Consider the following 24,541-nt stretch of genomic DNA (forward strand, 5'->3'; position numbering starts at 1 on the left):
TTCCATTGTAATTCTCTCCCAATATAAAGGGGTTATGAAATGAAATGAGTAGACCATTTCCAATCTCCATTTACTTTTACACGTTATCAGCACGCTCAGAGCCAATAGCCAAGAAAAAAACCCTAGAAGAAAAATTTCTTCTTTTCTGCCGCACTTCCAATCCAAAAAAAAAAAAAAAAAATTCTTTCCAGTCCTCACTTCACAGGCCATCAGATAGGGACCGAAGAACCCTTGCATCACCGTGCCTGTGCTCACCCTCCAGCCTCGATTCCGTCACCGGCTTCGTCAATCTTCTTCCTAATCATCGCCGCTGGCGCGATCCACACCCATCCCCAGCATCCTTCACCGGCCGAGCAGCCCCAGCCCAGCAGTGCAGCACCCTTCACCGGCCGAGCAGCCCCAGCCCAGCAGCGCAGCATCCTTCACCAGCCGAGCAGCGCCCAGCTGCATTCTAGATCGACACCGAGCCTCTAGCAGCCTACTGCAGATCCCAGACCCGGCTCCATCACTTCGATCCCAGATCGGCGTTAGCCCATCAGCTCGCTGCCCCACCTTGCAGTCGCTGCCTCCAGGAGCATCCCACATCCGGCCAAACCCCCTGCACTTCAAGAGCAAACCAGAAGAAAACGCGGAGGAAGAAGAAGAAAAAAAAAAAAAAAAAAAGCGAGAGAAAGAGGTCTGACCCGGCCCAAAGAAAAGGTCCGGTCGAAAAAAAAAGAGAAGGGCCCAAGTTTACACCCGGCCCAAATAAAAAAAAAAAAAAAAAGAAGCAGCAGGCCCAGAAACGAAAAAAAAAAAAAAAAAGAAAAAAAAGAGGCCCTGCGGCCCAGACAAGAAAAAAAAAGTAGACTTGCAGCCCAGAAAAAAAAAAAGAAAAAAAACAAGGCCCATTACTGAAAAAGAGGAAGCGGTTCAGTTTTTCTCAAGTCCAAAAACATCGCTACGCACGCCTGCATCAACACGCGCGTGTGCTAGAATTGTTTTATCGAAATCAAGTATGTTTTCTTTATTTTATTTTATGATTTTAACAAAGCATGCTTTATACTTTATTGTTTATGCTTTTATTATATTTTGTTATTAAGCATGTTTAATTAGATAATTTTGATTGTTTTAAGCATGCCTTATTATTTATGTTTTATATCATTATATTTAAGCATGATTTATAATTATGTTTAAGAATGCTTTATATCTTATTGCTTATATTTTTATTATGCAATTGTGAGCATGTTTTGTGAATTTTATTTACTCTTATATAATTATTCCTAAGCATGCCTTTATATTATGCTATTATTTATATTTTATTTTACGCATGATATATTATTGCTATTATTATGTGTAGTATATAATTTGTTGTATATTTGTGAAATTTGAGCATGCCATGTAGTTTATTTTTATATGATATATTTAAATGTACTATGATTATTTTTAATGCAACATATCAAAACCGTTTGGCCATGATAATGAAAATTCATGCGCATTATACACTCAATTACTGTGATAAAGTATTTTCACATAGCATCGAAAAAAAATGTGACCATTACGAATCTTGGTCTTGAAATCTAATTCATATGTTTGGAAAATACTTTACGTGGATGTCTTTATGACTGCGTAATTTATATCTTCTCTCTTGTTTTATGTAGATGGCTGATCCAACTCGACCTGAGTTTGACATCTTGGACTCAGAAGGACTTGAGTACCATCGTTGGGTTTCCGATATGGAAACTGCCTTTGTGGCAAAAGACTACACTGCCACCAGTACTGATCCCAAAGATGATGAACTATCTAATAAGGTGAAAGCAGATGCCTTAATTTTTCTGAGGCGACATATTGATCCTAGCCTACGCTGGGAGTACCTTCAGTTGAAGACACCCAAAGCACTGTGGGATGCCCTTAAAGGACGTTTTGGGAACATTCACGATACTTTGATCCCAGGACTGGCTGTTCAGTGGAATGGAATCTGCTTGCTTGACTATAAAAAGGTCAATGACTTCAACAAGGACATGTTGCGCTTAAAGGCACGTCTCAATTTCTGTGGAAGGGAAATCACAGAAGATGATATGATCTACAAGACTCTTACCACCTTTCCTAATTCAGCTTTTATACTAGCGAACCAGTATCAGTTGGATTATGACAACAAAAGCATCACAACCTTCAATAAGTTGATAAGCCTACTGCAAGTGGCTGAGAGACAAAATAAGATTCTCTTGAATAACAATGCCAGGCCCACTGGGACAAAGAAAATTTCTGAGGCTAATTATGGAAAAATGAAAGGTGGAAATAACTCCAATGCAAGAGGGTTTAGACGTGCTGATCCCTACCCACGTGGCAACAATGCACCACGTGGAAAGGGACATGGGGATCATGGAAACAAGATGCCAAAGGAAAGAGTTGACAATAAACCATGCTATAGGTGTGGATTCATTGGGCATTGGTACAAGAACTGCCAAGCAAACAACAGAGTAGCAGCCAATTACAAGAGGTATAGAGAGTCTAAAGAACAAGTGGCTCACTATATGGAAGAAGGAGGTCATGACCTAGACGTCAACCTTACAGTTGCAGACTCCAATGGCAAAGAGGAACTTGCTAAGTCAATGGATGCTCTCAATCTTGACTAATCTGCTTTATTCATTTTATTTTCCAAAGACAGTTGTGAAGGCATAAAGTTTAATTAGACTATTGTTTGGTCTTAAAGTTTATTTTCAATCATGGATTGATGAATAAGATTTCTGAACAAGACCTTGATTTGATTATCGTTGGCTTATTAATAAATTTTGAATTTTATTCTGAAGCACTGAATTTATTCAAATTTATTTACTAAACATATTTACATGGTTCGACATAGCACTATAAAGATGTAAAGCAATACATCTAGAGAAAAATTATTAGAATGAAAAGAATACCATTCTACGCAAATAAGAAATACTCTAAAGAATATGAGTTATATTTTCTAAATACCTCCCATTTATTTGTAGGAATGAATGGAGGAGAACTTGAGTGCTTAATTGATAGTAGGACTACCCACACAATATTAAGAAATAGGCAATTATTCATTGAACTAATAGCCTATAATTCCTCTGTGACTACGATGATTGGATTATCACAACTAATAAAAGGGCGAGGAACTACCAAATTTTTGCTGCATAATGGCGCAACATTTCAAGTCACAAACGCTCTATATGCACCAAGAGCTAATCGAACCTTGTTAAGTTTCAAAGATATTTGTGCCAACGGTTATCATGTAACAACACACCGTGAGAATGGAAATGAATACCTTGATATTACATCTAATGACTGTGGAAGGAAACACATTTTAGAGAAACTTATGAGTCAATCTAGTGGACTGTACCTCACTACGATTTGGATCATTGAATCCTATATTGTCACCAACAATGAAATGTGGGACCCTGACTCATACAGGCTTTTGCATGACCGCCTATGGCATCGAGGTCATGACATGATGATCCGTTTTTTTAAAAGAACTCACACGGACATCCCTTCTTTCGAGTGAAAAATGGGAGAAAAATCTGTCACACTGCAAGGTGTCGGTTCTAGTATTGCTCAAATGCAGTCATTGCCTTCTGAAGTACCAGAAGCACTACCTCCCTCCCATTATGCCTCATTGACTATTTCAAAGGCACATCACTCGTTTTGCAAAGCCTGCTCTTTAGCAAAAACAGGATCGAGACCTTCCTATGCTAAAGCTACAAAACAAAACATTCCATTCTTACAAAGGATACAAAGAGATGTCTGTGGACCTATCCATCCAGAATGCGGACCATTCAAGTATTTTATGGTTCTGGTGGATGCTTCGACAATCTGGTCACATGTCATTTTATTGTCCACAAGAAATGCTGCAATACTCCTAGCACAGATTATACATTTAAGGGCTCACCACCCTGATCACCCTATCAAGTCTATAAGGCTTGATAATACTGGAAAGTTTACATCAAAAGCATTTGATGCTTATTGCATATCTATTTGGATCGATGTAGAGCATCATATACCCCATGTGCATACACAAAATGGTCTCGCAGAAGCCACCATTAAAAGGCTACAGATGGTGGCTAGGGCATTGGTTATGCGCACCAACCTGCCTATATCTACATGGGGTTATGCAATATTGCACGCAGCTTTACTTATTCGTTTAAGACCCACAGCTAGCCAACCATTTTCTACGTACCAGTTGGTAACTGGATATGAGCCTGACACTTCACACTTACGCATATTTGGTTGAGCAGTATATGTGCCTATTGCGCCCCCACAGCGCACCACAATGGGTCCTCAGAGACGATTAAGTATTTATGTTGGATACGAATCCCCAACAATTATCCACTATTTGGAACCCTTGACAGGCGATCTCTCTACCGCTAGATTTGCGGATTGTCACTTTGATGAGACAGTCTTCCCGTCGTTAGGGGAAGATAGGAAAAAGGATTTTCCAAAGGAACGACAGGAATTGTCGTGGTTTGTCCCCACTCTGTCTCATCTTGATCCCCGCACTTCATAAAGTGAAAGTGAAGTGAAAAGAATAATCGATTTTCAGAACGTAGCAGATTCGATGCCTGATGCGTTTACTGATATCGTAAAAGTGACGAGATCACATATACCAGCTGCAAATGTGCCTGCAAGGTTAGAAGTCCCCAACAAGGGGCACGGTGCCGCAGATAGAGGCAGTGCAACCACACTTAGTGGAGGTGTGGTTGAGGCCGTGGCTCCCCAAGGAAGAGGGGGAGGTCACTTGGTTCGATTGACACTCACCCAAGGAAGAAGAGGGTGAGTAAGGCACAAACCAAATCATCAATGTATAGAATCCCTCTCATGAGATTGTCTCTGATTATAGTTATGTCCATGAATCAATACTGGAGGACGCTCCGATGTTTGAAATGATTCCAGAGAACAAAGAAATCTCAACGGATTACGAGAGTACGTATGAATTGATAGAAAGATCTTCGATACACATTGATGATATATATACTGTTGCTCAAGGAATCATAGAGCACGATGATATCGAACCACGCTCTGTTGAAAAATGTCAACAAAGAGCAGATTGGCCAAAATGGAAAGAATCAATCCAAGTAGAATTAGATTCTCTGACAAAGAGACAGGTATTTGGTCAGGTAGTGCTAACCCCACCAAGTGTAAAGCCTGTAGGACATAAATGAGTCTTTGTCAGGAAGCGTAATGAGAAAAATGAAGTCCTGAGGTACAAGGCTCGCCTTGTGGCGCAAGGTTTCTCACAACGCCCTGGAATTGACTACGAGGAGACATACTCTCCCGTAATGGACGTTATAACGTTCCGCTACGTAGTTAGCTTAGTAATTTCCGAAGGACTAGAAATGCAGCTCATGGATGTGGTTACTGCATATAGATGGGGATCTAGATTCAGAGATATATATGAAAAGTGCCTAATGGCCTCACATTACCCAAGTCAAGTGACTCTAAACCACAGAGTGCGTTTGCAATTAAGTTGAAACGCTCACTTTACGGATTGAAACAATCCAGACGGATGTGGTATACCCGTCTAAGTGACTACTTGATTGGGAAGGGATATAAGAACGATGAATTATGCCCCTGCGTATTCATAAAGAAAACAAGTTCCGGATTTGCAATTGTAGTAGTATATGTCATAACTGGTACTCTTGATGAAATAAGAGAAACTGCGAGTTACTTGAAATCCGAATTTGAGATGAAGGATCTTGGGAAAAACTCGATTCCATCTAGGCCTTGAACTAGAACACCGAGTTTGTGGAATATTAATCCACCAGTATGCATTTATCCAAAAGTCAGGCGATATAACATGGACAAAGCACATCCTGCTAGCACTCCCATGATCGGTCGAAGTTTGGATGCAAGGAAAGATCCATTTCGTCCAAAGGAAGATGACGAAAAGGTGTTGGGAGATGAAATTCCCTACCTAAGTGCAATAGGCGCATTATTGTACTTAGTCCAATTTACTCGACCAGACATTGCATTCTCAGTGAACTTGTTAGCTAGATTTAGCTCAGCGCCAACGCAGTGTCACTGGAATGGTATCAAGAACATTTTCGATATCTAAAAGGAACCATTGACTTGAGACTGTTCTTTCCCTACAGAGAGACAAGAGGGACCGCATATGGAACTGCAATCCCTAAAGGAAATGTTGATGGCGAAAGCGCCACTCACTACACTGAAACACCAAATGACGTTTTGGTTGGTTTTGCTGATACTGGGTACCTCTATGACCCACATAAAGGTCGTTCCCAAAATGGTTATGTACTCACCATTGGGAACACGGCGATATCTTGGAGATCAACCAAGCAAACCCTTGTGGCTACCTCCTCGAACCACTCAGAGATCATTGCTCTACTTGAGATGGTTCGTGAGTGTATATGGTTAAGAGCTATCATTACACATATTCGAGGGACTAGTGGTTTGAGTTCTACCACTGAAGAGTCTACTTGTATTTATGAAGATAATGCAGCTTGCATCGAACAGATGAAGCTAAGATATATCAAGGGGATAATACAAAACACATATCGCCAAAGTTTTCCTACAATCAACAACAACAGACCCTCCTCAAGATTCAAGTGAATCAAGTAAGGTCTGAGGAGAATGTGGCAGATTTGTTCACCAAATCACTACTTAAGGCCACAGTAGAGAAACATGTGAAAAGCATAGGAATGCGAAGACTTTCCAAACTCACTTGATTAATGTAAAGATCAGGGGGAGGTGTAGACGTCAGGGGGAGTCTAACACACACATGTCATTCTCAAATGTAGAAGGTGCGTTGTGCTCTTTTCCTTCGACCAAGGTGTATTTTTGTCCCACAGGGTTTTTATTGTTACTTGGCAAAGTTTTTAGTGAGGCAACAACTCATGCACCATTTCGTCTTTGACTTGACACAAGGGGGAGTGTTAAAGGAAAAACATATTGTGTGCCTTCGTCAAAGTGATTGACGGAGAGGGAATCAAGCAATTACTGATTAACATCAATCAACATGGATTACGAACCAATCAGTAGTTAATGTCATCATTGTAATTGTTATTTCCATTGTAATTCTCTCCCAATATAAAGGGGTTATGAAATGAAATGAGTAGACCATTTCCAATCTCCATTTACTTTTACAATTCTTAATTTAACAATTATAGATTATTGAAAGGGTTAAATATTGCTTACTCCCTATACTTATAGGGTTCATCGTTTCAGTCCCTGACCTTCGAATTTCACCTAAAAAGTCCATGAACTCCCAATTTCCTCCCAACTGGTTCCTGCCGTCAAAAACTCAGTTATCTTCCCCTAAAAAGTCCATTATACCCTCATTTACTTAAAATATATATATATATATATATTTATATTTCTCTCCCTCTCTTTTTTTAATTTTTTTTTCTTTTTACCTCTTCTTCTTCTTCCGCCTCTCTCGCCTCCTTCTGTTCATCTCCTCATCAAGATGGTTCCAATACACAGACCTTCAAGAGGTGAAATGAAAAAAAAAAGAAATAAAAGAGAGAGAAAAATAAATTAAAAAAAAAAAACAAAGTAAGTGAGGGCATTATAGACATTTTCGGCAACTTTAACATAAAATTTTGACGGCAGGGACCAATTGGGAGGAAATTGAGAGTTCAGGGACTTTTTAGGTGAAATTCGAAGGTCAGGGTCTGAAACGATGAAACCCTATAAGTATAGGGAGTAAACAGTATTTAATCCTTATTGAAATTTAAATTCTAACTTCTTCTTTTATTTCTTCAAATAAAATGGTTTAAAACAATTCTTGTTTTCTCAGTTTATTATGATTAATTCTATACTATATATATATATATATATATATAAGAGCGTGTGTCAATCCATTAAATAGGTAGAGAGAGGCAAATAACACATAGCGACCCACTATTGAGTAAAAATTGCACACAGTGAGCGAAAATGTCACCTAACATAATTTCACTCGTATTCATCTAGTGAATATAGTTTTTATTATTTTAGATTCCACCCATTCAAGACAGAATGTGTCTCTTAATTAAAATCTCCTGTTACAGGGAAACACCCTTTGATTCCATTTATGAAGGAACTAATTGATGAGATGTGTATTTGTTTGTTTTTGCGGCTACACCTAGATATCTAAATGAGTTGCCTACGTACCCTAGGAGAGGGATCAAGCCACTCGTAGTTCAAGAGTTCTAATGAGCGGATGACTCATTGGAGGGTTTTGACTTTGGAATGAGAGTAGTGTTTGGACGAATTTGGTGTAAGTGAATCAGGGATTCGATTTTGTGTTTAGGACGCGGTTGCATCTAGATAAATTTGTTTCTAGATTGCCTACATACCCTTTGCAGGATCAAACCACATGTAGTTCCAGCATTTGAGATTTAAATGGGTAGATGACCCATTAATTTTGAATTTGTGCTTGGGATAGGGTTTAAAGCACTTGAATTTGGTTTGGAATTTATTTTTGTGATTTGGGAATGAATTTGATTTTTCTGGTGTTGGGAGAAATTGACTGGAATCAGTGATTCATTTGGGATTGGCCGAATTTGACCCGTGGAGTCAGGGATTTTGTTTGGAGTTGCGGTTGCATCTAGTGGAACGCTAGACTGCCTACATACCCTGTGAAAGGATCAAACCATTGTAGTTCATTGGAACTAGTATTTCTGGTGTTTTGAGAATTTGATTGGAGTCAGTGATTCAATTTAGGATTGGCTGAATTTGATTAGTGGAGTCAGAGATTCTGTTTAGATTTGTGGTTGCATCTAGTGGGTTACTAGATTGCCTACGTACCAATTGTGGGATCAAACCAACCGTAGGTCATAGGAACTAGTATTTCTGGTGTTGTGAGAATTTGACTGGAGTCAATGATTCAATTTAGGAAGGCTGAATTTGACTGGTGGAGTCAAGGATTCTATTTGGATTTGTGATTGCATCTGGTGGGTCGTTAGATTGCCTACGTACCTATTGTGGGATCAAACCGACCGTAATTCATAAGGAATTGGTATTTCTTAGTTTTGTACAAACTTTTGTGCTCGACGGATGTATATATATTTTTTGAACCTGTTAAATGTATTTCTTTTAGACACCCAATTTAGTAGAGTGTCTACTGTTTTGACCCAGAGACCCAATGCACCGAGCTTTGCAGTGGGCCCAAGATTTGAAAATGGGCTTTATGCTACATATGGCCATACGCCCTTGTCAACGAACAAATTAATCGGGCCCGAGTAAGAAAGTGATCTGTAGACCGATATCTATCCTCGGGCTTTAGTTTTTGCAGGCCCGAGTAAGAAAGTGATCTGTGGACCGATGCTCTTTCTTCGGGCTTCAGTCTCCGTAGGCCTAAGTGATCCGTCCCAAATAGGTAGTTGCTTTGGGCACGCATTTTGGGCTTTACGCCTGCGAGTAACTCGGTATCCTTCTTCACTGTAAATTAGTCCTTTATCCAATGCCTGTGAATGTGATTTCACGTTGAACTAGGCAGCCTGAAAAAATGGCACTGGCAATCCCACCAAATCATCGTCCTCCTCCTCCTCCTCATCATAATCTCCCTATTACATTCAACACCAGTAATGGAGACTCTCTCTCACCCAGCCACCACAGCCGTCTTCTCCACTTGTTGAATCAATGTACGTCCATGTCTCAGCTGAAACAAATACACGCTCACACCCTACGCACCACATCCACCACAAACCCACACACCCTCTTCCTCCACAGCCGAATCCTCCACTTCTCATCCCTAACCGATATCCGCTACGCCTTTCGGGTTTTCAATCAGATTGAGAGTCCCAACTCTTTCACCTGGAACACCCTCATCAGGGGTTGCGCTCGAATCTCTGGGCTCGAAAACCAGGCTATACTACTCTACTGTAAAATGTTATCACAAGGAGTTGCTCTGCCGGATGAGTATACCTTCCCCTTTGTTCTCAGAGCTTGTGCTTACTTGTTTGCCTTACCGGAAGGAAAACAAGCGCATGCTCATGTTGTCAAGCTTGGGTTTTGTTCAGACGTTTATATCGGCAATAGTCTGATTCATCTGTATGCTTCCTGTGGGTGTTTGGATTACGCACAGAAGGTGTTTGAGAAAATGTATGAGAGAAGCCTTGTGTCGTGGAATGTTATGATTGATTCTTTGGTTGGGGCTGGCGAGTTTGAGAGTTCGCTCAAAGTGTTTGGTCAGATGCAGAGGCTGTTTGAGCCTGATGGGTATACAATGCAGAGTGTTATAAATGCTTGTGCTGGTTTGGGGGCTTTGGATTTGGGAATTTGGGCTCATGCTTATGTGTTGAGGAAGTGTGGTAATGCTGTAGCCAGCAATGTTTTGGTGAACTCTTCGTTGGTTGATATGTATTGCAAATGTGGGTCCTTGGATATGGCTCTCCAAGTGTTTGAGGGAATGCCGAAACGTGATGTGATTACATGGAATTATATGATTCTGGGATTTGCCATGCATGGAAAAGCTGAGGCAGCCTTAAAGTGTTTTGATCGTATGGTTAATATGGAGAGTTGTAAGCCGAATTCCATCACATTTGTTGGTGTTTTGAGTGCATGCAATCACAGAGGCATGGTTAACGAAGGTCGTAAGTTCTTTAATGTTATGGTAAAAGAGTACAAGATTGAACCGCGATTAGAGCACTACGGGTGCCTAGTTGATCTTCTTGCACGTGCTGGTTTCATTGACGAAGCTTTGAATTTGGTGACAACAATGCCTGTGAAGCCTGATGCTGTAATATGGAGGAGTCTTCTTGATGCCTGCAGTAGGCAACAGCATGCCAGCATTGAGCTAAGTGAAGAAGTGGCCAGGCAGATTCTTGAGTCTGGAGGAGAGGATGTTTCTAGTGGTGTTTATGTGTTATTGTCAAGAGTCTATGCTTCAGCTAGCCGCTGGAATGACGTCGGATCAATTCGGAAATTGATGACAGAGGAGGGTATAGCCAAAGAGCCTGGCTGTAGTTTAATAGACATAGATGGTATTACGCATGAATTCTTTGCCGGGGACACATCTCATCCTCATAGTAGAGAAATATATCAGGTCTTGGATGCGATGAAGGAAAGACTCAAATAGGGTACTCTCCTGAGTCCTGACTATTCACAGGCATCCGTGGTTGATCAGAAGAGTGATGGAAAACAACACTCATCATTGATCTAGGGCTTCACAGCTCGACAATAGGCATTGCCTTTGTGCTCCACATGTACTTTCCAGAATCTTAATGCAATGAACGCCACAAATTGACCAAATGGATCTCAAAGATGTTTACTGTGGAGTTTACAGTGGTAAACATGCTTGATTCCATCACTTTAAAGATAGCATCTGCTCCTGTCTGGGTTATTGGTAATCTTACACTCTTATGTTTCTCCTATTTGAACTCATTTTTGGATACTTTGCATTTTTCCACTGTTATTTTACTTAATGAATATAACCACAGAAAAATGTGAAGTATATATTATACTTGGATGTGATAGAATTTTCGCAATCAGCTAATATCATAGATTGGCAAGTAGAGACTCAATAATGGTGGAATAAACAAGGCAAGTGGGCTTAACTTTAAGACAATATGCTCTGTTGGTTTTCTTTTTCACACGTTGTGAGGGTAGTATAAAGGCTGATTTCAGTCAATTTTCTTCTACTTAATATTAGTCACCTCTCCAGCATGGTTCTTTTTGTACTTTTTGGCATGTTTCTTTCTGCTTGCTTGCTAGTTGCTATATTAACTTTGGTTTTTCATAAACCCACTTTATTTGGCCTTTTGATTGCAGTCTTCCATCTTGAACCTGTGGAACTCCAGTGAACAGAATGCTTGTGATCACTTTGAGAGATTAAGTGGACTGAGGGGCCTGCTTGGGGTGACTTAATTGGTAAAGTATGTAGGCAGAGGTTATTGTTTTAGTATTACGCTGTATGAGCAGCTGCTTCTCAATGTCTTCGATATGTTGGATAAGCGAAAGCCGAAAGCTAACTAAGGTCAGTACTTTTGGTTCGTGGTCATGATAGCATGACTCTGTTGAAGAAGGATTTATTTATGTTGCCAAGTTATTTTCGGGTCGACTTTGTTTTAATAGCTTTTTGGAGTTGGGTTTATGAATCTATGAGGAACTGTAGACCCTTAGCAAAATTGGATCCCAATGCTGCTTCTTTAGCATTGCTATTTGCATGAATCTGGACTCAGTATCACCTGATGCCCAGGAATGCCCTTGCAACAACACCATTCTACTCCAAAAGTAGTCAGAATTTGATTGCATTGCACCTGATGGCAGTGCAAACTGCGAAGGGATGGTTGTTAGGTAATGGCAGAGTGCATGACATTTTGGTGGTTGAGAATGGGTTTTCAGGGGGTGCTAGTGGTATAGTACTACCCTAATTTAATTGAGTGTGAGCACAGTGGATAAAAAATACTAATAGATTCAAGAAAAACTGATGCCCGCTGAGACTTGAAACAAACGACTTGTTGAAAAGTATAAGCAACACGAGTAAACATTTTTCCTTTTTTTTTTTTTTTTTTTTGGAATTCTACTTGGTCACTTTAGCTAGGGAAACTAATACAATTTTTTCATGTGATTTAGGGATCTGGCAGGGCTTGAAGCCTCTTGGAGCAAAGGCGAAGGAAGAATGCTGCAAAAGACCACAATACATCCATACCGTAGGTCTGACATCACTGGGTAGCAAATTCAATTGGTAGTACCGCGGTGTAGAACTGTTGAAGCAGCACAATTTTTATCTTGTACTTAACATGGGGTTTTTCCTTGAGCTGTAAACTTTTTGGAAAGGAAAAGCAAGACACCAAAACAAAAGCTTATTAGTGGTTATATGGTTGTGTGGATTTGGATGTCTTTGCCAGATCATGTGTACGACGATGGAGCTACTCACATTACTAGAAAAGATATCAGTGTAGTATAATTTATCTATGACTGAAGTAACAAAAACTACTTCATAACAATGATACATATTAGTTGCTATGACGGCCACAACCGCAAGGTGGTCATGTCTAAATGGTCATCGGTTCCCTCCGATGGATAGTTGGAAACAGAAACAGCAGCTCTTGAGCTTGTGCAGAAACCCATTCTATTTCCAAAATTTCTATCGAAATAATTGGCTGGATGGCATGAAAGGATATGTCGCTTGTAGTTTTGCCTCATCATGAACCCCCCGATCCTTCTGCGCAGACTCTTATTCTCGTGCATAGTCTGCTCTTCTCTTGACCTAGATCTCAGCAACTTCTCCTCAAGCAGCCCATTCTCATGCATAGCCTGCTCTTCTCTCGTCCTAGATCTCTGCAACTTCTCCTCAAGCAGTTCCACTTTCTTGCTGTGAACAGCTAATAACCCTTTAGTTTGTTGTTCCAAAAGCGTAGCCAGCGCGTCCGAACTCAGGCCATCCAACTCCTTTCCCATTCTCTGCAATTTCTCCAAGCGTAGCGCTTTATGTCTTTCCTGCAGTTCCTGCTTTGCAGGTTCATGGCGGTGCTCTTCTGGCGCCGGAGACTCGACTCTGCTTGGGAGGACGAGGCCAGTCCTGTTCTTGTATCTTTCAAGAGTGTGTTCCATGCTTGTGCTCGAGTATTCATGGAGTTCTCCATCAGGTGAAAAAGCGATGATGGCGACCTCTGCATCACATAGAATAGATAACTCATTGGCCTTCTTGAGCAAGGTGGCATGTCTCCTCCCCGGGTTTGCAGTCTTTGGCATTCTTGGGAAAAGCTAGCAAACAGGTTAGCTAGGGTTTGCTTTGTGTGTATTAATAAGACTGAATCGTAAAATATGCGCGCTGCTCAATTATATAGAGATGGCCATAGCACCTAATGAGGGAAATAAAGTACAAGTACGACAAGAACTAGGAAATGGATTACTTCAGCGGTAAATAAGGATAAGATCAAATCTGGTATGAGTTAAATTCCTTGCAGGAAAAGGAATTTAACTCATACCCATTGGAGAGAAAGTCCTTCCTTTCCTGCTTTTCGGGAGACCCAATTCTTTTAGTAATCAAAATTACTATCTAATCTGTTACTAATTTTCCTTGCCATATATATCTTCCACAAGACCACAACTCAAAATTTGCAGATAATAATATCATGGCCAGCAACCTCACCATAATGGCTGCTGTCAAGGCAAAAGACACTGCAGAAGAATTTTTGAAGCTTCAAAACTACGAGTTGGCGATCAAGCAGGCCATGGTAGCCAAACAATTCGACCCTAATTTGCAAGGTATCGATCATTTCATCCTTGCCTACCAGATTCATAAAGCCGTGTCGGAAAAGAAAGATTGGTATCATGTTCTTGGCTTCCAAGAGGTTACTGAGTATGCGACCATCAAGAAACAATACAAAGAGTTGGCACGCTTTGTACACCCTGACAAGAATAGCTCTATTGCTGTCGAAGGCGCTTTTAACCACGTCAAAATGGCATGTGATTTTCTTTCTGACCCTGCCAAAAACAAGGCCTACGACAAGTCGTTAAGTACATCGCGATTTCAAAGGGCGTCCTATGTCAAGAACACTAGCAAAAGGGCTTACCCTCAGGCTAAGACCAGTACTAAAGATGATCGTGGTTTCTGTAAGAGAACAGTAAACATAATAAGGAAAACGAATACTGACCAAAACACGAGTACTACTCTGAGGTTGTCAGTACGTCGTGTTGCTTAGGGTTCCTTGCTTTATAATATTTATGAAGTATGCACTGTTTTGAACAATGGTAATTAACAGTATTCATTATTTGATATTTCCGAAACGATTCAATTCCATAATTGACCTAGCGCTCTGCTAGGGTTTATCGTCGGCCTCCTCCTTCGAAAAAATTCCCAAACTTTCAAACTTCAATGGTCATGGCCATTGGTAGCCTTGTGGCTAATTGTCTTCTTCTTTTCGCTGCGTTCGATTTGGCTCTTGGAGTACCACCTTGGACAAGGAGCCATGTGGTTCCTATCAAAGACGGTCGTTGTGTTTTCATGGCTGCTCTGAGGCTGAAATCCGATGGTTTGAAGCCGTGGTGGTCTGCGGCAGATCAGCGCGTCTGGATCTTGGACCGGCGATCCTTTCTGGCGGGGCTGTGCTGGGTTCCCTGGACACGGAGGGTCTGATATGGTGGCTAGTACTGACAGCGAGTACTGGCGTCGTGGTTTAGAGGTCGAAGGTGATGGACCAGTGGCACTGACGGCGAGTACCGATGGTGGTGCATCTGGCGGTTTTTGGTTGGAAAATCACCGGTGGGCTCACTGGGCTAGGGCTTTGATTTACCCTACTATTTGGGTCTGCGTTTGGAATGGCTGGGCCTCTTACTGGTCTATGGGCTTCAGCTTCGAGCTCACTGGGCTAGGGGTTCAAGCGGGCTGGATTACTCTTTTGCCATGGGATTGGATGAATTGGGTCTTTATGACCCATAATACTATTTAATTTTTGTTTAGGTCGCAAAAACCAGAGCCTTCGTTGAAACCATTTTATGTCTGCTTCGAGGTTTCTTGGTTTTTGATAGAATAGAGGTGCGTGGACTTCCTAAAAGGTGGGTGTACGAGGGATTTCTTGGGATTTTATTCTTCTAGAATAGAGTTTTCATGAGGTTCTAAGGAACTATTCTTTCTGTCGACCCCATAGGGGTGTTTCGTTTTTGTACTGCTTGTTGAATTTAATGAAAGGGCTGACCTATTACTCTCAAAAAAAAAAATTTATTTGATATTTCCCTTTCCCTATTAATCTGTATTTCATTTTATTTTTATTCTAGGGTTTTTCATGAAACCTAGTCTATTAACAGAGAATTAATGACAGAAATATGCTTGTGATAGGGAGACTGCTCATGCGTATCAGAGCCCTTCAAAAGATCTTACAACCATCAACAACCACTTAAATGGGTATGCTTTCAGCACATTGATGATTCAAACCAAAGTGTTTTTACTAAATCAATGACTTCATTTAATTCATGGTTTCCTTTTACAGCACACGAAAACGCACACGACTAAATCAATGATTTGGTTAGCATAGCCAACGACTGGTACGTACTTCAAAATGGGAGGTGTACATAGTCAGGTATGTATACTAGGGTTTTTTTTTTTTTTCCTCTTCTAAAAAAGACTGGGGTGGCTGCCCTCCATTAATGAAACCATAGAATATATAGGGGGATAGAGTGTCTTAACCCCAAATTACAGTAGGCATCAAGAGAAGCATTCGAGATAATATTATCATGATATACCAAAAAAAATTTATTGGAAATTCCAGAAATTATACGAAATTTCACAAAAACTTCAATATTATCACGAAATTCTCGATATTTACTAGGCCTGGCCACTGTCCCAGCCCGAGGGTCAATATGCTGAGCCCAGGACCGAGCCAGAAGTTTTCGGGTCGGTCTCAGATGAAGTTTTCCGGAAGTCGGGACCGGAGAGAGCCAGGACTGATGTTTTCCAGGCCGGGTTTTTGAGCCTTTTGCACCATCTCTAGATTTGGAAAATCCGGTGAAGATCTATCACCGATCCGGCTAGAAACAGATCAGCCAATGAAGGAACTTGAAGAATTTGAGGAGATCGAGGAATTTGACGAAGAAATCCGGTCAAAAACACATTCGTCGGGGTTTAGATGGAGGAATTTGAGGAGGTCGACTGGTTGAGGTTGTCACTGTAGTGGCAGCATTAGCCGTGCTCTGGAGAAAGGCATAGTTGACAAACCTCGTTGAAGGAGTCGGGGCTGAGGAAGCAAGAGGGAGAATAAGTGGGTCATGATAGTGTTGATATATGTGGGTCGCTGGAGGTGGACATATCTAGGAAGAGAAGAATTGAAGATCTGGAGGAGAAGACGAAAGAGGAGAATAAAGAAAGAAGAAAATCTGGAGGAGAAGACGCGTGGAGAGAGGAGGAGGAAAAGAAAGAAGGGCCCAACATGGAGAGAGAAGGAGGAAGACTAATAAAAAATATTTAAAAATATTTATTAATTGAAAGAAAGCTCAACGTGGAGCCTATAAGAGAAAGACATGTGGCATAATGGCATATATAACCTATTCAGGCTTTTATCTAGGCTTTCACAATGGTGTACTCTCAGGCTTGGGATAAACCCGTTTTATTCTTAAACAGACCGGGCCTCAAATTTTCGTGTTTTTTTTCTTAAAGCCCGGCCCGAACCCGGCGGCCCGGACCGGTACAGATAGGTTTTTCAGGTTTCTGGGTTTTAAACGCCCAGCCCTAATATTTACCTTTTGTCTCATGGCGTAACAGCCCAATTTGGGCCCCACACCTGATTTTAAATTTGAAAGAAAACGCCAATTATGCTTTCCCAATGTCAAACCTTGGTTGTTGTGGAAAACTGCAAATGGCTCAACCACTCCGGGAAATATAGCAATTGGCATAATTATAACTACAAATATATATTTGTATCCGTTTTTGAAAAATTATCCTTTTTTTTTTTATGAATCTAAAAACAATCTATAAATAGAATAGAATTTTTTTTTTTTTTTTTTTGACAGAGTAATAGAGATTTCATTTAACCTCAAAGCCAGAACGGCACATACAAATAAACCCTATATGCTTGTACCCTAAATCAGTGGTCAAGCAGGTAAGGGAATACGGGTACCATCCACTAGTACAATGATGGTCATTTGAATTTTACGAGCCTACACAACTACAAATCTCAGCGTACACTAAGAAAACTATTTCGAATCTCCCTTCGTCAATGCACTCAATTGTGGTACTCCAGGAGATTCATTAACTTAGTGTAAGAAGAAACCATAGCAATATAGACTAAAGCCCACTAATAAAGCAGGCCTAAACTGGGCCAAAACCCATTACTTTCCCCAAACAAACTAGGGAGTTATTGGAATTAAAAAAAAAAAAAAAAACCTTAAAAAACCCTAAAGCCCAAAAGAAAACCCTAACCCAACGTCCACCCGTGGCCCAGCCCATTCCAATCATCCCTTCCCTGTGCAGCACTGCTGTACACACCAAAACTCGCCGCCAACTTTAAGCCGCCGCAAGCAAGCCAGAGCCACGACACCTGAAGGAACGATCACCAGAAAGCACCGATGAAGCCTAAGCAAGCCAGCCAAACTTGGATCGCCGTCTCAAGCCTCTACCAACTCCCCCCGAAGTAGCCATCCCCGCCGCCGAAACCCACCTCACGCCGTGAATCGCCTCCCTCGAGATGATGTCCATGGCCTCCATGGCGTAGAGAATAGAAAATTATTTTCATTAAACTCATGACACAATTCATCTTAGCAACTTCATTTTTCGCTCCGACATTTTTAATATAAAATTAGATATGTTAACACTTAATATTGATTTTACTGCTTTTAGTAAACTCCTCTGTTATAGAGACTTTATTCAGACAATAATTATCTATAATAATAAGTATCATTAAATCATATTTTAAGAACTGTTAGTGACTCAATATACTAGTATTCACCTTAAATTATTATAAGTCATATGTCATAATGTTGGTTCAACATTTTAATTTGAAATATAGTAGATAACTGATGAAATAAACATCTCTAAAAGTTTCATTTCAAAATTCCATGTTTTTCTCTAAATTTTCATCATTTTTCTCGAATATTACCAATATGGATATTTCCTCGATATTTCCATCAAAATTTCCATTTTTCGGACCGTCAATATTCGATATTTTGGTCATTGCTCCCAACTGAACACAATTTGCAAATTGCTTAGGGAAAATTTCTGGAACAGTACACCAACTAAAGGTCACTAATAATTTCTATACATAAAGTTCTAAAATGAGCATTTTGGTACACAAAATATGAAACCAGATCCATTATATAGACACGACGTCAATGACGCTATGAGAACCTCTGCCACCTGGCATAGTTTAAGGGGTAAATTGGTCTTTACACTCTCTTACTCTAGCCACCCATCTCTCTTTCTCTCTCACTTGGTTGCACAATGGCCGGAGAGATTTTCGTAGTCTCAGGAGCTGAGAAAGGCCACCTACAATAATGCATGGAGCTCTGCAACCACCACCGTCATTCACTCCACCCCATCCTCCACCATCCCCTCATCTTTTTCCCAAAACCCACTCGCCCAAATCCTGCAACTCACCGCTTCTTACGGTCCTCCCCGACTCGAACCGGACTTGCTCCACCACCAAGCCGCCTAAGACCTCGAGGGTCACCTCGCCAACCGCCTAGCCACTGCTCCTCGGCCTCTCTGCACTGTATTCGATTCCAGATAGTAATCCACCTCGCAGCTCATCATCCAAAACCCCAATTCCAATTCCAATTCCAATTGAATCTTTCTTCTTCATCATCAAAACCAATCATTCACACACAGAAAACAGTCCAACCCAAAAACGATGGATTTCGAAGATGAACAATACCTAAAGCAAAGACTAGACTAATTGCAGAGAGACATCTCCAAGAAGCAAAAGTTCGAGCCCGCCGCTGCTGCCATCATCTTTCTCCTTCGCGACTACTACTTCTCCGCCTCCCCTCCACTTTGCAAGTCCTACAACACCCTCATTTTCCATGTCGCCACCGTCTTGAAGACCCGCTACACCTCCCCTGGGTTCTAGGTCGCCGGGTTGGCCCTCTTTCGCCTCGCTCTAACCCTAATTTCAAAGCTGAGAGAGAGAGATTGAGAAGAGAACCGTTTTTTTTTTTTTTTTTTTTTTTTAGAGTGAGAGAGTACTAAATTACCCTTTGACAAATGAATAATGACATAAAAGTTAACGACGTCACTAACGTCGTGTATGGATAATGGGTCGAGCTTCAAATTTCGTGTACCAAAAGACTTGTTTTGGAACTTTATGTATAGAAATTATTAGTGGCCTTTATTTAATGTACTGTTCCTAAAATTTTCCCAATTGCTTATAACAAACCCAACAAACGTTGTAGTAAGTTGTGTCAGTAAAATACATAAATCCTTCGCTCCAGGTTTTCTCTTTTCACTTTTGAAAGTTGGTGGCGATACTCCCCCCTCTAGGGGCGTTTTTTTGTGGTTCAGACCATGATCCGAGTCCCCCTTCGCCTCTCTTTTTCTTACATGTTTTCGATCATGTTCATTTTTGCCTTGTTGGGTCCTTGTTTTTCTAAATCCCCATCAATCACCCAAAGCACCTATTCCTCCTAACTTCCTCTTCCAACTCTGTATCTCTTTCTGAGCACCGCTGCCTTCAACACTTTTCCTATGGTTTTCAACCACCGCCAAAGTGATCGCACTTTGGAGTGTCATATTAAGCTGCTACTCGCTAACACGCCAGTGCACAAGTACTATTCAACCCAAAGTCACCGGAAACGCTGCCTCTGCCGGCGACTCGCGTTCCGGATCGAACGAACCCAATCGCAGGGCGTTTGCGATCCGGATCGCTGTGTTTAGCGATCCCATGGTGTTGGCGAACTCACGCACATCCTCTGATCAAACAGATCAGATCAAAAACATGGCCTCCATACGGATCAAGCAGGAGCTCAGAGCCATACGGATCACGCACCGACTCACCGGAATCTGGAAACTTAGAGCCAATCGCTGTGTTTTTGATCTGTTGTCGAACCATGGTGTTGGCGAACTCAGAGCCAATTCCAATCACAACTCAAGTCTCAAACAGATCAAAAACATGGTGTCACCGACTCACCGGAATCTGGAAACTCACACAGATCTGAACCAATTCCAAGAGCTCTTTTGATTTTCCACAATCCACACCGATCTAAGGAAGCCGAACCTCTGCTGATCTGCAGTTCTGCACCGCATCGTCAAACGCCACCGTGGCTTCCTCTGCAGGACTGCTCGCCTCTAGCTTCCTCTAGATCGGCGGCGGCGGCGGCAGTTCCTTCGAGTTTTTGAAGAGATGAAAAGAATCGGATGCAAAAATGTAATATTCGATTTGCTGGGATTCTGGGAAAGAATACAAAATCGCAATCTAGAGAGAATCCCAGATTATGCCGTATAATTGAGATTTCAGTCACCGATCAAGATTTTTTTTTTAGAAGAGTCACCGATCAAGATTATCCAATAAAGAATCAAAAATAAAAGCAGCTTTTTTTATTATTTATTTTATGTTATTTGTTAATTTACTTGTTAATCCTTCATGAGTAAGGGCTTCTCATAGTATATTAATAAGGGGTATTTAGGTAAAATAAAAGCCATTTAGGATCAAGATTAGGAATCCTGATTTCTAAAGATGTTGATTGACAAGGAAATTGAAAACAAAACTCTATTTATACTACATGCAAACAGTACGTACAACTACAAAGCATAAAAAAAAACCTCTCCTTTAAAAAAAAAAAACCTCTATTATTTTAGCTCAACTCAACAATGGCGTTTGGAAAAAGAAAACCATCCCGTCAAGAACCAATTTTTGAAGAAAATTATGAAGGTGATGTCGGCGAGCATGAAGACAATAATATTGTTGAAGAAACTCAAGCAAGTAATACAGAGTCTACAGACCAATCATCGAGTAGAAACAGCCACGAACAAGCTCAAGAATCTCAAGAAATTCCAATGAATTCTGACATAAAGCCATTACTCAATGAAGTTATTATCGCCAGTGGAGCGCAAGGAAAAAATTCAGGTGGAACAAAGACATGGACCTGCAAACATTGTAATAGTCAGTTTAAGAGTTCATATACTCGCATTCACTACCACTTTTTTGGTAATCTCCCTGGAAAAAAATCAGAGATTCGTCGATGTCAATCATTGATTGATAATCGGGAGGAATATGAGAGGGTTCGCAGAATGGTTATGGAAGCTGAAAAAAAAGGAGTTTCTTCATCTTTGAAAAGCTCAACAATCTTGAGGCAACAACTGCAAAAATCCACCGCAGGTGCTCTTGATGACATGTTCAAGATTATGGACAAAAATATTGTTGATATGAAGGTGATGAGAGGATTGTGCGCTAATGGAATTCCGTTTAATGTGTTAAGAAATCCCCAATTTCATGAGATGATTTCAGCTATAAATCATGGACCCAGGGGTTATAAGGCTCCATCTTCTGAAAAAGCAAGAACTACTTTGCTTGATGAGTGTAAACGAAGTCTGGAAAAAGAATTAGCTCCTGTTAAAGATACATGGTTTACTCACGGTGTTTCAATTGTTTCAGATGGATGGTCTAACATGAAGCATGAGCCACTTATCAACATTATTGCTGCAAATAGTAGAGGAGCGTTGTTTCTTTATGCTCAAGATTTTTCTGGGATACAAAAAACTGGTGAAGTGATTGCTGACTTTATGCTTACTGCAATTGAAGATGTGGGATCGTCAAATGTCCTCCAGATAGTCACTGACAATGCAAAAAACTGTGAATCTGCTGGGAGAGAGATTGAAAAGGTACATAAACATATCTTTTGGTCTCCCTGTGTTGTTCATACCTTGAATCTTATTTTTAAAGATTTGGCAAAAGAGTTTGAGTGGTTTCGGCAAATTTATAATATTGGAAAAGCTATTGTTAAGTTCTTTTTGAACCATTCACATGCTTTGGTCATGTTCAGAAGTCATTCAAAATTGGAGTTATTGAAAGTTGCAAAAACTAGATTTGCATCGCATTATATCTTGTTGAAGCGACTTATTGATTGCAAAGAAGCACTAACAAGTACGGTAATTCTTCAAAAATGAAAAGATTGGGTGAAGACTTTAGACCTCGAGAAAAGAAAACTTGGGGAGAATATAACACAAGCTGTGTTGGCAAACAACTTTTGGCATGATGTGTTGGCTATAGTGAATATCACAAAGCCAATATATTTTTTAATTAAATATTGTGATGGTGATGGTCAAAAGATGGGTGAAATTTATGAAAGGATGGACAATATGCTTGGAGAAATAAGAGAAGTTATGAGTTCTGGGCCGCACTCTAATTATTTTCCACAAGTCGAAAAGATTGTGCTCCAAAGGTGGCAAAAAATGAATTACCCTATCCATTGTGTTGGATATGCCCTGACGCCAAGATTTTATGATAGAGCATATCTCAGTAAAAAAGCACCAGGCTCGAAAGAGCCCTAATCAAGATATAGAAGTGATTACAAGCCTCATGGAAGCATTCGATAAGATATCAGAAGATCGAGAAGAAGCAGAGTTATTACATCAACAATATGCCATTTTTCATCAGCGAAAAGGTATTTTTGCTACACAAGCTGTCCAGACAGATACTGTAACTATGGATGCCATTGATTGGTGGTCAATGTATGGTTCACAAGTTCCAGAATTAGCAGAAGTTGCACAAAAGGTAATTTTTTTGTTGTTATTAATCTTTTAATCTCTGTTCATTTATAATATACTTTATTATTGTTATATATATATATATATATATATATATATATTAAGGTTGCCGTAGGTTGAAATAACAGTTGAATGATTGATTATTGTTTTTTTTTTTTTTGTCAAACGTTGCTGTAGGTTGAATTAATGTATTGCTACAGGATTTTTATTTATTTATTTTTTTTTGTTTGTTAAACTTTTCCGTATGTTGAAATTCATTTAGGATTTTTTTTTTAGTCAACATTGAATGATTGATTATTGCTATAGGATTTTTTTTTATTATTAAACTTTGCCGTAGGTTGAATGATTGAACTCCAATTAATTGTCGTAATTATTGTGTTATAATTAACATATATTTCATCCTCTGCACTTAATGCCTTAATTGAATCCATGCTTGTTACACAGCTTATTAAAACCTTTATCCATATTCTCTAGCATATTTATTCACTGAGTTATCAATATAATAATATCTTGTAACTTGCTGTCCTTTTCTTTTACCAAGTATATTAATTAGTTTAATTACTAACTTGATATATGTATGTTTTGTTTCACACGATATCACAAATAAACAGGTACTAGCTCAACCAGTATCAAGTTCATCTGCTGAAAGGAATTGGAGTACGTATTCATACATTCACAATGTCAAGAGAAATAGGCTGAATGCTGAAAGAGCTGATAAATTAGTTTTTATTCATTCCAATATTAGTCTGCTTTCACGTTTCTCCGAAGGTTACAATAATGGAACTTATAAGAGATGGGACATTAATCTGGAATCAACGGAAGTAGATGATTCACCAATGAGATTGGAGGACTTGCGATGGAGAATGTTAGACAGAGACTATGTTGATGAGGAAGAATCATCGTGTACCAAGAGTACTTCAAGCAGACCTGTTCCACCTATTCTCAATGCACAACCGATTCGGCCAGGAACACATCAAACAGATATATCCAGATTTGCAAAAGCAAGAGACTCAAGCGGCACTTCGAAATAAGAACTTAGACAGGCGTGATGGCCAAGCCTCCCACTGGGTTCCAGCCATCAAAAAAAAAAAAATTACTTTTAAGCATTATTTTTCTTTGTTGGATTGAAAAACTCAATTAATTTTTGAGTAGTAGTGACAATTTATTTTTATTTTATAATTTTTCTTGAGATTTTTATTTATGGTATGGTTATCTCTTTATTATTTTTTATAATTTTATTTATCATAAGTAATTTATTTTAATTAAAATTAGCTAATATATCCTAGCGTACCGCGTACCCTGAAGACTAGCGTACCGCGTTCCCGTACCGCAGCGTTCCGCGTTTCGTGTGACTTTGATTCAACCTTTATGTTGCTTTTTTTATCCCTTTGTGAGTCTCTTTGTTCTTCCTTTTCACTTGGTCTTTGTGGTTCATGCAGTGGCTCTCTGGTGCCATTGCGATTC

The 24,541-nt window shown here is 40.0% G+C and overlaps 3 protein-coding genes across 5 annotated transcripts; 2 read left to right on the top strand and 1 right to left on the bottom strand.

The window, feature by feature from the left end:
• The first annotated feature begins 9,361 nt into the window (after positions 1–9,361).
• On the top strand, positions 9,362–12,850 carry LOC112197027 (pentatricopeptide repeat-containing protein At1g59720, chloroplastic/mitochondrial). Of its 3 annotated transcripts, none has more exons than XM_024337552.2 (3): positions 9,362–11,287; positions 11,713–11,917; positions 12,517–12,850. In XM_024337552.2, exon 1 carries the CDS (start codon positions 9,449–9,451, stop codon positions 11,018–11,020), a length of 1,572 nt encoding a protein of 523 aa, XP_024193320.1. In that variant the 5' UTR covers positions 9,362–9,448; the 3' UTR covers positions 11,021–11,287; positions 11,713–11,917; positions 12,517–12,850. The 3 variants fall into 3 exon arrangements, with proteins under 3 accessions (XP_024193320.1, XP_024193329.1, XP_040364467.1); XM_024337561.2 differs by having other exon boundaries at positions 9,362–11,229; XM_040508533.1 differs by lacking the exons at positions 11,713–11,917; positions 12,517–12,850 and adding an exon at positions 11,382–11,400.
• A 56-nt stretch (positions 12,851–12,906) lies between these two features.
• LOC112201836 (agamous-like MADS-box protein AGL19) lies at positions 12,907–13,638 on the bottom strand. The gene has a single exon (XM_024342765.1). The coding sequence runs from the start codon at positions 13,636–13,638 to the stop codon at positions 12,907–12,909; it is 732 nt and encodes a 243-aa protein (XP_024198533.1).
• Positions 13,639–14,021: 383 nt separating this feature from the next.
• Positions 14,022–14,591, top strand: LOC112201848 (dnaJ protein P58IPK homolog B-like). Its single transcript, XM_024342774.1, has one exon. The coding sequence runs from the start codon at positions 14,022–14,024 to the stop codon at positions 14,589–14,591; it is 570 nt and encodes a 189-aa protein (XP_024198542.1).
• The last annotated feature ends 9,950 nt before the right edge of the window (positions 14,592–24,541 follow it).

Source organism: Rosa chinensis, chromosome 1, assembly GCF_002994745.2.
Source record: "Rosa chinensis cultivar Old Blush chromosome 1, RchiOBHm-V2, whole genome shotgun sequence".
Lineage (NCBI taxonomy): Eukaryota > Viridiplantae > Streptophyta > Magnoliopsida > Rosales > Rosaceae > Rosa > Rosa chinensis.

Coding starts and splice junctions, on each gene's coding strand:
- LOC112201848 (XM_024342774.1), top strand. CDS start 14,022: ATGGCCAGCAACCTCACCATAATGGCTGCTGTCAAGGCAAAAGACACT.
- LOC112197027 (XM_024337552.2), top strand. CDS start 9,449: ATGGCACTGGCAATCCCACCAAATCATCGTCCTCCTCCTCCTCCTCAT.
- LOC112201836 (XM_024342765.1), bottom strand. CDS start 13,638: ATGCCAAAGACTGCAAACCCGGGGAGGAGACATGCCACCTTGCTCAAG.